The sequence below is a fragment of the Limulus polyphemus genome, unplaced genomic scaffold (genome assembly GCF_000517525.1).
Source record: "Limulus polyphemus unplaced genomic scaffold, Limulus_polyphemus-2.1.2 Scaffold1326, whole genome shotgun sequence".
NCBI classification, from domain to species: Eukaryota; Metazoa; Arthropoda; class Merostomata; order Xiphosura; family Limulidae; genus Limulus; species Limulus polyphemus.
The window spans coordinates 60,523-74,301 of record NW_013666936.1 but is presented as its reverse complement, the minus strand read 5'-3'; the positions used below and the strand labels follow the sequence as shown (position 1 = coordinate 74,301).

At 33.3% G+C, this 13,779-nt stretch overlaps 1 protein-coding gene across 5 annotated transcripts in view; it reads right to left on the bottom strand.

Annotated features, from left to right (window-relative positions):
- LOC106463110 (chordin-like protein 1) overlaps positions 1 to 12,036 on the bottom strand; it is a 61,850-nt gene extending 49,814 nt beyond the window's left edge. For 2 of the 5 annotated variants that reach the window (XM_013923080.2, XM_022390525.1), the window contains exons 1-2: positions 5,096 to 5,217; positions 734 to 969 (exon numbers count right to left, since the gene is read on the bottom strand). Coding sequence is in view for 1 of the 5 variants with exons in the window: in XM_022390527.1 (XP_022246235.1) it covers positions 11,883 to 11,919 (37 nt within the window). In the remaining 4 variants the exon portion in view is untranslated. Of the gene's footprint in view, positions 1 to 733; positions 970 to 5,095; positions 5,222 to 11,882 lie in introns of those variants that run through there. The other 3 variants (XM_013923081.2, XM_022390527.1, XM_022390526.1) reach the window with 3 other exon arrangements.
- Positions 12,037 to 13,779: the final 1,743 nt, after the last annotated feature.

The following is a 13,779-nucleotide window of genomic DNA, read 5'->3' as shown; positions in this document are numbered from 1 at the left end:
AAAAAAAAAAAAGACGATGCATTTAACTCTGTATCCTATTCTTGACTTTCACGAGAATAATTGACCCAAAAAACTAAAACAAGTAGCAGAAAGCACGTTTATTTCTTTTTCCCAGTTAAAAGAAAAGACCAAACTGGATGGTCTTCTCGAGATTTGTTTTTCAATTTTGTAATTATACGCGGTACTACTTTACTTCGGAATGGCTTTTCTTTGTTAATGTTATTAAACGTTCACTAAAACCACAAGTAAAGTAAATAATCCTCTCTTGATTTTAAGCAAGTCTTTACCAACACATGCAGATCCTTAGCAAACCTTCCTCAACTTCAAGTTGAGTTGAATCTTATTAACATTGAGTTGAGACGTGCCTGATTATTGTCATAAAACTTGCGACGGTTTTCGTCAAAGTAATTAAGTTTTTTATCACCCGATTGTCGAGATTTGAAAATACGACAACATTAAGACGAACTCAGATGTTCTTCATATTGTATACCGATATCTTTCGATTTACTATTTATATTTAAGTATTTCACAAGTTATCTTTAATAAATAAGCCCGACAAAACTTTTAGTTTACACAGGAAAGCTCGAAATCAAAACCCCGCTTTGTATATACCCACACTGAATCATCACAAAGCATGTTAGTTTTAAAAACATATTCATGATCAAGAAACAATATTAGAACTTGAGAAAGAAGAATGAGACAGAAAAAAAGATTCAAAAACACAACTACTCACTCGAATGTTCAGCAGAGCTGTAAAGCTCTCGACATCCTCTTTGATGAACCCCTTGAGCACTCTGAGGTTCGATACGTAAATATGTTCACCTCGGTAGAAGTCTAACTCAGTGGACTTGTCAAAGACAAAAGTCGTAACTGACAGCTTCTTGTGCTCGTGCGTGAAACAACTCACGCATGTATGCGTGCTGTTTCTATGAGCTGGGTTGACACTGCCTGACAACCTCACGCCTAACACTTGCATATAGATGAAAATATATATATCTGATTAATAGGGCAAAAAATAAATTATTCATTGTATTATACCAAGATTTAAATTACTTTATTTCGTTAAATCTGGTTGTTCTTATTGTTGCTTTCTTAGTGCAAAAACACACAATAGGATATCTACCGCGGGTAATCGAACCCCTTATTTTGCATGAATAATTAAAACATAATTAAAATTACTTTACATAAGGTTACTTAAACTACCATGTTCAAAAACGCATATGTACTAAACATAAACGAATCATAAACCTGAATGATATAGAATATAGAATAAATTTAATGCTGTACTTTGGTAAATACGGCTCACAAATACTTATTAAATATATTTCACTGACTGACGAATATAGAATCCCCCAGTCAGAGACAAGTATTTCAGTTAACTCTAGATAGTATCAATCATTTCTTCCACACTTGTAAGAGAAACCTAATAACTAATGAAAAAATTATTATGAGCTTGTAAAGTTTGGGCAAAAAACTATAACAAATGAAATTAAAAGATTCAGTCCAATTTAATCGTTACAAAAGGGAATCAAAATAAGTGAAAATATACTTAATGGTCCTTTGTTAAATGACCCATTACCAATTACATTTGCATGATTCATGGTTTCAAATATACTGAAAATACAATATCAGACTTTTTTAATACTCTAATTATATATTTGATATAGGATAAACGCGCAGTAAAACTATGTCGTGTTAAAATTTATATCTTTTGATTTAGTTCAGGGGTCAGCTTATTATAAACTTTAAAGTAAAATGTCACATACATCGAAAAGAAAGTCCTCTATCTCAAACAGCAGCCGGGCGGTGAAAAAAGTATGACCTGGGACTTTGTAGGCTTAGAGAACCCAATATCCTCTCTCTGTTCATAATAAATTCCACACGGTTTTGCCTTAGTTTATTCAGTTTTGTTGCATACGTATGTAACATTTATTTTCCAGAGGATGCCAACCCAAACTTGTATTCCACTACAAGCTTCTAAGAAATAATCTAGTGACAGAAAGTTGGCAACCTGTTTAGAATACCAATCAGACCTGTCTCTACTTTGGAAAATTAAGGTCATTTTCATTTATATTCATGGAATAAAACTTTCGATTACCCATTTTTTTTACATGTTATCTTATCACATAACCTACTTTAGAAAAGAAAGTAAGAAAAGCTAAATAAAAATGTCGACTACTAAAACTGGACACATTACTTGTTATTAACCGGAAAGAGGCGAGGGTTCTGGATGGTCTTCTTCAAAATAGGTGAAAAGAAAATGATCAATTCTTTTAGAAAAAATTCGCTGTAGGAAATAAACGTGCACTGTCAACAATAAATGGTTTCTCACAAATGCGTGTTATTCTACACAAATAAATTGTGACTAATTCAAGGTGGTGCCTCCTTCATTATTATTATTGTGTAAAGCACAAACATTCGGCTATTCTAAATTTCATAAAGGATGTATGTCATTGGGTATCACTTTTGATTAGGAAGATTGGGATCTTTTTAATGGAAAGTTCGAACTATTTGTATCTGATGGTTATTGGGATCTTTCTTTAATGAAAATCTCATATTTTAGTATCCGATGGTTACTGGGATCTTTTTAATGGAAAATTCATACTTTTTGTATCTGATGGTTACTGGGATATTTTTTAATGGAAAATTCATACTTTTTGTATCTGATGGACACTGGGATCTTTTTAATAGAAAGTTCAAACATTTTTTATCTGATGGTTACTGGGATCTTTAATATAAAGTTCATACATTTTTTTATCTGATAGTTACTGGGGGGTCTTTTTAATAGAAAGTTCATACATTTTTTTATCTGATGGTTACTGGGATCTTTTTAATATAAAGTTCATACATTTTTTTATCTGATAGTTACTGGGTGTATTAAAAATTAAGACTATAAGTTGGCTGCATGCAAACGTCATTGCTCAATGCTTCGTTAACGGTCTTCTGTTTCTGTTTAGTTGTTGAGGTACCAAGAAAGGTTTATCATTTTCTTCATTAAAATGTTGTGACTTGAACTTTTTACTTGACTTTCATCCAGATTTCACATTTTTTTTATGTTATTCATCAATGCTTCTCTGTCGAACTCTACAATTTTACGTCATACACTTGATTAAAGTGCGATGTGTATGTTATGGGATGTTGGAAATAGCTGAAGTGGAAGCAGTTGATTCTCATTTCGTAGTGTTATGAAATAAACAAAGTTTATACTGATCGTGAAGCTTTCTTTTAACAGCATTTTTCAAGCACAAAATGATTCGATTAATAAATCTTGTGTTGTCCTCTGTGGAACAGTGGTAAATATATAGATTCACAACGCTAAAATCCGTGGTTCTATTTTTCGCGAGGGACACAGCAGATAGTCCAATGCAGCTTTGGTCTAAAACAGCCAAACAAATATCAAATTGCTTAGATAATTTGTTTTAGAGTGCCAAGTTAATTATTTAGATTTATACATCTATCAACCTATTTAGGTATTGACTTGAATGCCCAATTGTAAGTGAATATTTTGTCCACGTTTTTTTCGCTCAACTTCAGTCTAAAATCATTTAATTTTATTTTAGTCAACATGCTTTAAGCGATTTAGTACAGAACGTTTGTTTTGGCGCAATGCTACACAATAGGCTATCTGTGCTCTGTCCACCATGGAGAATTTAACCCAAGATGTTAGCGTCGTAAATCCGTAAACTTACAGCTGACCCACTGGGGAACAGATATAGAAGGGAAAATAATACTATAAAGAGCCTTTGAATTTCCTATGACAAGTTATTATAATGCCATTTATAACGACTGCAAGAAATAATTCTTAAGGTGGTTTTCTTATACATAACATCAAACCATTAAAAGTTAAAAACAACATTTAATTTGGAATTCCCTCTAAGTTCATGTGCTTTAGCACAACGTCTCTAACAATGATAGAGATGCCAGGTTTCACGTGATTCTGGAATGCCATATGCTACAGGGTTGAGTGCCTTATATTAAAATAAAGTTCGTGATGTCATGGCGTATATCAGAACTACATTGTGACGTTCCTTGGCCTTTCGTAGATTGTAAAATGCCAAAATACGTTCACGTGCCCAAGCAACATAATCAAGAAATATCTCCTTCTAGAAAAGCGACACAAGCTATCTTCCACTACATACTTTTTCAACCGTCTAATTCCTAAAAACAGCTGTAAATTTCAAACGGGTGTTCGTGCTATTCCATTCGAAGACATGCCAGTCAAGTCGCCAATAATTTTGTTCGATCACACTGTTGGAACGGGCGCTGAGAACTAGATGTGCGTTTTATATACGACAAACCTATGATGAAGCCTTTTGCAATGGAAACTACGCTGCAGGATTTTTATTAAGATGCACGGTCGTCAAATAGAGCATGAACGGACGTGGTGAAGCTCCATAATCATTTTAATATAGTGTACTCAACCTCAGTATTCACTTTTTTGTGGTTCTTACCAAACAGACCACACACAAATGCACGAAACTAAATAGATCTGCATAAGCATTACTATTTTCTGAAGTAACTTCCGACTAGTATATGATTGAATGCTTGGAAGCCTAAACGGTCGCGTACTGCCTGTTTCATGATAATGTAAGTTTTATGGCAAGTCTGTTTTGCTCTTACTTTAGCTGGATCTATAAGTGAGGCTAAAACAGTAATAATAGCAATAATAATAGCTCTAATTTTTATAAAAAATTCTGAATATTAAGAGTTGTTTATTGTATTTTTATCAAACTTGTAATTAGTTTTCTGTACATTAGTAAATTTACATTTCATGCAATAAATCGTTTATCGTTAGTTTCTAACTTAATCATAAAATACATTTACCTTTGTATCACTAATGTTTACCTTAGTCATAAACTTCGTTTACCTTTGTGTCGTTAATGTCTACCTTAATCATAAAATACGTTTACCTTTGTGTCGTTAATGTCTACCTTAATCATAAAATACGTTTACCTTTGTGTCGTTAATGTCTACCTTAATCATAAAATACGTTTACCTTTGGACAGGATTGTTTCAAGTTCTGTTATGTAAAATTTCTGAATTAATTCAAAAAATAACAAGTCTGCTTTACGTTAATTGAGATATACATACTCACATTCTTATACTCACTATCGCGACTCGAAATGCGCGTTACTTCCCACGTTCACTCATTCTATAATGCCTGTATGAGGAAAATCGAAAGCCATTAACTTAGAAGTAATACGAACCCTAAACTAGCTGTTACCGTGAGGGTAAACGTCATCGAAATGCCATTCGTTAGCATTTATCGAAAGAACAATGTACATCCTTGCGGAAATTGAAGGTGCGCGTTGCTAATAATTAAGTGTCGCCATCCCTTGGGCATATTTAAAATCAATCCTCAATAAATGTATCGTAATGAGACCTTTCTCATATAACCACATAGCCGCAATGTGAATTTATTGAAAGCAGTTATACATTACGCATATCAAAGTTGGGAACTTTGCACACACAGACCATGAACTCTTATCATAATACATGCCGGTGATTGGATAATCTTTAGCAAATCGCACTTTTTAATTTAGATGATGAAATGTGTTATTAACAAAATACTGTTTTATAGTTGGCTTCTGATGTCAGCAACAGTAGCTAATTATGATCGGCAGTGTCCTATCTATACAGAAAAACATAATAATAAAGCGTAAGTATAATATTAGGTGTGTTCAAAAGTTTAATCAAGTTAGTATTCTCAAATAATTTAAATATTGGCATTACAGGCCGACGTCTTGGTTACAATCACTTTCAGGCTTAGATAAAAGAGAAATACAGAAGCGAATACTTCAGCATCCCACTTGAAGAGAGTTTTTTTTATTTATTAATTTGTATGAAATAACTTAACTGTGTTCCTTTGTATTATTATCGCTAAAGTACAACTTCTGTTGTTCTATCTATTTATCCGTGTATATATATATATATATATACATATATAATCAAAAGGCTGTTAGGGACAATTTTAGAAGATTTTTTTCTATCGCCAAAACTTTCACACTTCTTAAATATTCTCAGAATGGTCGTACCGAAGTTATTTATATATTTTCTCTGGTTATAACATTAACGGGATAATATGCGTATTTCTTATTGTTTGCAAATTGCTAAAAGAAACATGGTGAGAATGGTGTAACTATCCTTTTAAAGTTTACATTATAATTTCGCACAATAAATGCCACTTTGTTAACCCACGCGCTCGCATACGCACACACAAACACTAATTATTTTAGAATGCTGACAGCCACAGAGTTCATGAAACGTTTAAAAACACGTCTGGACCATTATGCCTACGAAAAACTGGCTGTTGCTTCATATGCTTCATTTTCTAAGAAACAATGTTAATACCATCATCGTATGTTTAATCGTTTCTCGTAATCAAAACAAAACACACGTGAGAGCATGATTCGATGATCAAAATTTTAATTGAATCTGTATTACGCAATGACTTGAATTTTGGTGTTACAGATTCACCGAAATACAGTTGCAGTGTGGTTTAAAACCAAACCAGAATTAGAATAAGTATATACATCCTACTAAGGCTTGATATAACTCAGTGAGGTTATTTTATGTTTCAAGTTTTACATACACTTTGTAAATGTTCTTCATCTGATAAACATCTGAGTATACATACACTAACTAGACTAGTTGTAATTAAACACCATTCTATATGTATAAGTAGTCGACTGTGTACTGTAACATGACAACAACGAGTCCTTGGACTCACGTGACTCGTGACTCAAACACCAGTAAATTATTTCGTTTTTTTAATGTCATTTAATTTTATTGTTGGAGATTATTATTTTAATGAGTCTATTTTTGTGCAGTACAAGTGCTTCGAGATCAAGGATGGAAATATGTAGGCTTACTTTGAGTTTGACAATGAATATTTTAGGAAATCAATGGCCCGTTAATCTGTGACAATTTTATCTGTTAAAGTTATACTCGGGCCCAATTAGAGGAGAGGGGAGGGGGGGGGCATTCGGCCAAGGCTTCGGGCTCAAAGGGGGCCTCACATTTTTCACTTGTTTACCTTATGTTGTATATTTTATGTATATGCTTATATTTAACTTATTAAATAACTTTGTTTTTTTTTATTATTTGCAGAGTACATGAAAGTAATACCAACTTTTTAATATTTGAAATTACCAAATAAACCTTATGATGAGAAGATTTGAAAGTGGTGCAACCAAGAGACAGACAAAACAATTAAGTGAAGCAGCAGTTAAGAGCTCGAGGACAGTAACTTCATTTCTCAAATGAAATGAAAAACACTTCTCACTCAATCACAAATACTTCAGATTGTGAAAATTCTACAAACACAACAAGTAATATTTCAATGCCTGAACATGATGACATTGGTCAAGAAGTGACGGATGCAGTAGAAAATCCCATATATAATCAAGAAACTTAGCAGTAAGAATTTAATCTGGATCTTCCGCGGCAAGAGCAGGAATTCACGAGTAAGCCTATTACAGATTTGACAACAACTGACATTGGAACTATTAACAAGACAAATGCTGCCCAAATGCAATTACTTCTTCAAAGAAGATGCTTTAAAATTCCCCGTAACATTCCACAAGATACTAATAATCATGCTTTTCCTTTTCGTCTGCTGACAAAAACTCTTCCAAATGGGGTGATCTGTAAAAGAGACTGGTTATGTTGGAGTATGAAAAAAAAAATCTGTGTACTGTGCACCTTGCTTCATTTTTTTAAAAAGTGCTGTAAATGCATCAGTTCTCACTAATCAATCAGGATGGAGCATTACCAGAAGTTGGAGAAAGTTAAAAGACCGAATACCACTACACTAGAGCTCAGCATCCCACAAAGAAAACTATATTGCAAGGAAATCATCCAATAGGGCAGCATTAACTGGAAGTTCGATTGAAGATTTACTCTTTGTTGAACTTACTATAGAAGCTGATAATTGGAAAAACTTCCTGAGCGCATCCTGAATGTCATCCTTTTTCTTTCTGAGCGGGAATTGGCTTCCTTTAGTTCCAGTGACTGTTCAAATGTAAACTTTCTAGTTATAATTGAGGTCCTCAGTAAATATGATCTATTATTATCAGAACATGTAAAACGTTTTCGCGAATCGCAAGAGAGAGAAAAAAGCGCATGAAAATCCATTATCTCTCCACAGACACATAAAATGAGTTTCTTAGGCTATGTGGATCATTTATACAAACAGCAGTTCTTGATGAGATTTGAAATGCAAAGTACTTTCAATCATTGTTGATGCCACTCCAGATTGATCTCACAAGGAACAGACTACTATAGAAATGCGATATGTTAAAATTGTAAACACTCAAAGTTTTCAATTGAAGAACGGTTTGTCTTGTTTGATAACACAAACAACTGGAAAATAAATTGCTTCTCGTGTACTAGAAATTCTATAAGGCTTCAAGTTAGATTTCCAATACTGCAGTGGCCAAGCCTATGACAATGGATGTAATATGGCAAAGGTATACAAACAGTTCTGTTTGAACAAAATTCAAATTGTATTTTCTCTAGCTGTGGAAACCACACTCTAAACCTTGTTGGTGTTGACTGTGCTGAATTATGCAAGGAGGCAATTACTTATATTGAAACTGTTCAACAAATGTATAATCTCTTTAGCAGCAGTCCACATAGGAGGGAAATTCTGAAGCAATATCCTCCTGTTTCACTTCATAGTATGTCCATAACCAGATGGTCTGCACGGATTGATTGCGTTAAACCAGTTGTGCAGCTTTTTGATTTATTGAGAAACGCCTTAAATATGTTGAATCTCTAAATCTCACTCCTCAGACTTACATGTCCAAATATGAATGCATTCTCATGTCATCATTGTGGCTAAACTACTTATAATGATCCACCAAACTAATTTGATAATTGAAACACACAATGCTACCCTTGTTGTTGAGAAAGATAACATTGAAATACTTATCAATGATATTCAACAGATTGTGAACAATGGGATTCAATCTTGAAGAAGTCCAAACTAGTAGCAGAGAATCTTGGAATTTCAATTGAGTTATCCACGAGACGTAACTTACCTACTGAACTGGATGCCGAGAAGTTCTATAGTGTAGACGTCTTCTTTGTCATTACTGACTCCATAAAATCGGGTCTTACACGTCCATTTGCGTCACTACGACTTATTTGTAACCTCTTTGGGTTTCTTTAGCAGTCCAAGAATCTGAGGAATGGAGATCTATTTTCCACAGGTGAACAATTTCAGCAAAAATAGAATATGAAAATCTCAAAAGAATTCTATGACGAATTAATCTTCTTCAAACGAATATATTCGGAAAACTTCAAACTGATTACAATCCAAAGGATCTTCTTCAATAAATACTTGAAATAGGACTCACTGGCATATTTCCTAATATCACAACTGCATTGCGTATTTTTGTCAGTTTGCCCATATCTGTGGCACCTTCAACATATTGAAGCAGGTAAAGACCTATCACCGTTCAACTATGGGACAGGAGCGTTTGAATGGGCTTGCCATGCTTATTATCAACTGTGTCATTTCACGCAAGCTAGATTTTTCATCAATAATTAATGCATTTACAGAGGAAAAAGCTAGAAAAGCATTTTTGTTGAATAAATATAAAATGTTATGTAATTTAACAAAAATTATGCTCCTTGCACTCAATTTCTATTTTTAATTGAACTTCCTTAATTAAAAGGGCATTAAATCAAAATACGTTGATACGTTCGCAAATTTTTTAACTTCAGTTTGGGTTGCTGAAATACATTGTCTATTTTCAATGGTCTGTCACTTATGACAGAAAATGAAATAATAATTTACAAGTCTAACGTAGATATATTTATTCCTTCTTCAAGTGAAACTAACATGAATAATTTGTGGTCCAAACATTGACTCTATTGTATATTTGTTATACTGATAAAGTGTTTTGAAATGTTTTGTTATAAAAAATAAATAAAACTGTTAAACATAATGTTATTTTCCTTTGTATATAACTACCTAAATAAAATTGAGTAATAAATAAGTTCAAACAGATACATAAGTAAACACAAAAAAAATACAAATAAACCGTGAAAAGGCATGGTCTCAATTATTTCTGTGGCCTGGGCCTCATTTGCCCTCTCAAAAGGCCTGGTTATACTCATTTATGAATTCCCATAGTTGTTAATACGAAATTGAATAATGTATAATATTAATTTCATAAACTTCCATACATATTAAACGTGTATCATGCAAATTGCCATGTATCACAAAACAAACATATAAGACACTACATAAACTACAATATCAATGGCCCTCCAGTGGATCAGCGGCACTATAGCGTTTCTCGTGAAATGGTTTTCTCGCAAGGCAGTTAGTCTCGCTAACTGGAGGTTTATGAAATACCATCTAAGTGTGATTGAATATATCTCCAACCTCCTGATCAAATGGGTGAAGGAATCAAAGTCTAAAGATACACCAGAACAAAAAATGTTTATTCAGAAAAACAAAACAAGTCAATTCACAAATACCAAGGGTAAGTCTGTTTGTGGTGGGTGGGTTGGTGTCAAACGGATTAGATTAATGGTAAATCTTTATTTGAATCTCTTACTAGCCCAGTGTGTCTCACTGTAAGTTAAACCATCACAATATCTGGCCCCCCAGTGGCACAGCGGTACGTCTGCGGACTTACAACGCAAGAAACTGGGTTTTGGTACCCGTGGTGGGCAGAGCACAGATAGCCCATTGTGTAGCTTTTTGCTTCGTTACAAACAAACACAATAACTGAAAAGAAACTAAACCCAAAATTAATACCAAAAATTAAAATCCAAAGTATACTCAATGAAGATAAATATTACTGTACCAAATCACAAGTACAGTACTATCAACCTCAAAGAAGCAAAGTTGAACAACTTCTAAATACATTAAAAGTTTACCAAAGCTTAACAAAGGCCAGTGAGGCTTCTCTAAGACATAACCTATAGTGAGTGTGCACTCGCCTCCATAATTTCAGCCCCATTCTAATAGTTAATTTACTTTAACTTTACGTCACTAGAAAACATCAATGATTCACCAAAAGTTAATTGAAATCCATATTAAGAGAATGGATACTACAGCTGACTAAATGTTTAATTTAACTTAAAAATTTACAAAATATAGCAGCTCAAAAATTACGAAAAGATCCAGATTCTGAATACTAATTCCTTCTCTTGCTATGGCCTGACAGTTCCTGCAATTATTCAGTTCACTGACAAAGAAGGCATCTTTCTATTTCTGGATGTCATATGCTGTCTTCCTCGCAAGAAACTCGGTTAATTGCCAGTTAGTGTACTCACATCTTGTATGTATTCAAAAGTAAGTTGAGGTGTTTACTTGAGTGATTGTTTTGGTGATTTATTTTCTCATTTTACATTATATGTCTCACTGACCCCACCCCCCCAAAAAAAGAAAAGTTGGAGAAGGACTGAGTAGTTCTCTAGATACATCATCCCAATACATATTTCGCTTTTTGGCCAAGTCATTGATTAGTTTAATACCTAATTAAGAAATTCAACGGCTGTTAACATGTGCCATGAAATTTATGCTTAAACTAAATAATTCTGTTCGTAGTTGGCATCTTTTCCCATCAGCCTTAGAAACAGCAGATCAATTACAGACTCACATATTAGCGATCTTTCCCCTAATCGCACAGAATTATTCACAAAATTAAGTGTGGTTACAACTGCTCATAGTTTTTTTTAAACAATACAGATTACAACAAAATGCAACAGACGTTATATATATATATTTATTTATTTACACCGTTACACCCTGTAGCATACCAACCAGTTAGTGTTAACGTCCATGAGTCACGTCGTTCCAAGTTAGAAACTTTTTATATATTCGATTTATGCTGTATAAAATTATTAATTATACTTACGGTTGCAAAACGAATAATCAAGCAAGAACACTATCATTGGTTTAAAAATGTTGTCTACATCCTCGTGTAATTTCAACTTTTCTTGGCTATATCCACTGCAATATAATTGTAATATTGAGCAAAATTATCCCAGTTTTATGTATGTAGGAAATGTAGTTGTTCAAAACGCCATTTTATGCGAATACGTCCACTAATTGAACTGTTTTTTCACATGGTTCTCGTTAGTTGAATAAGTGACACATCCTCAATAGTAAATTTTCTGGTCAAGAAGCGCTCTGTACAGTAAAACACAGTAAGCATTGCTAATTACCATGTAGTTGAAACTCTACGTGGAGTAGCAAGTAAAACTAGGTGGCGTTGCTGTACACACTGTGAACGAAAAAATTATAGTCTACAAGTATTTTTCTCCGACACACGTGTAAAGCAAATACCTCAGCATTACCATTCTATCAACTACGTGAAACGACATACATATAGTAAAAACTGGATTAACTTATTACATTAGATATTCCCAAACTTTCTTAGCACAAAGCCCTCAGAACATTCCGCAGCCTGACTAAGATCTCCCACTCAATAAATCTGTAGATGTTAAGTACAATAAGTTCGCGGTCATCTGATGTGCAAACTTGGCACATGAAAAAGCCGTTATTTTGTTGTAGTCTTTCCTCACTTTATTTACACTCATTCGTGTTTTCAGTTGAGCATTAAGTTCCTAATCTGGCGCACATGTGATGTAGTCCAGTTATTTAAGATTTTATATTTTCATTTTGTCATTTAAAATCTTACAAATATGGCATTATTGTTTAATAAACGTAGTATCCACGGGCTCAAAAAATATATTAAAAAATTCCCAATGCATTTTAATAAAATAAGGACAATATATAATTTTGTAACAGTAGCCATTTGATTTCTTAAGTGTCTTACTCATTCGTGTATTCTATGCTAACATAGAAGACATATATTTAAATCCTTAAAAAAGAAAAGGAAAATACAAGCGTATATCTTGTAATACGGCTACGTAAAACGACTGCGAATGTGGTTGTCGAAGGTAAATTGATCAGAAAAACAAACATAGGTTAACAATGGGTAAACGGCCTTTTGATAATTCTATGCTGATTCTTTTTGTTGCAACTGAAATGTTTTTCTTGGTGGATGACGTCAATAGGACTTCTGTTTACGTCAACGCTCCTTAACTAAGTCAATTGAAGTTAATTATAGGGTGTGGTGTGGTTGCATGACTATTAAATTGATCGAGTTTCTTCTTTCTTTCTTCCTTTATTTTTATTTTATTTTATTATTATTTTTTTGTTTACAGTAACAAGCTGTGGTTCACATTCAAGCCAGAGGCAAACTGGATTCATGGATACACTACAAAGTTTTAATGAACGTAATAAAACTATCTACGAAAAATGGCGAATTGCTTAAGATTTTTTTCGTTACTTATTTCTCCAATTGCATTAAATCCTGACCTTATGATGTACGACATACTAAGAAAATTAAGCAAGTTGGCAAAACGGGTTTGTAGCACATATTAATGTTTTTTTCAATTAAGAAGTTCAAATGGTACTCGAAACTTACACCAGAGTCCATCAGGGACAGAATTACCACAGCGAATTGTGGGTTATTCAACGATGATGTATTTGAGACTTTAATTTTTAGAACATTCGTGACTGAAAACACTAAAGTATGGGATCAAAAATACATTTCTTAAAATTATGAATAACTAAAATACGAACGACACATAGTCATAATGTGAGGACAAATAATGTAAAAAAAAAATACATCATTAACACCTTCAAGCTATATTGTCGATGATGATTTCTTTCATCAAAACTCGATAAGTATTTAGAGGAAGTATGCTCCTAAAACATTCTAAAATTTTAGTATCATATGATAC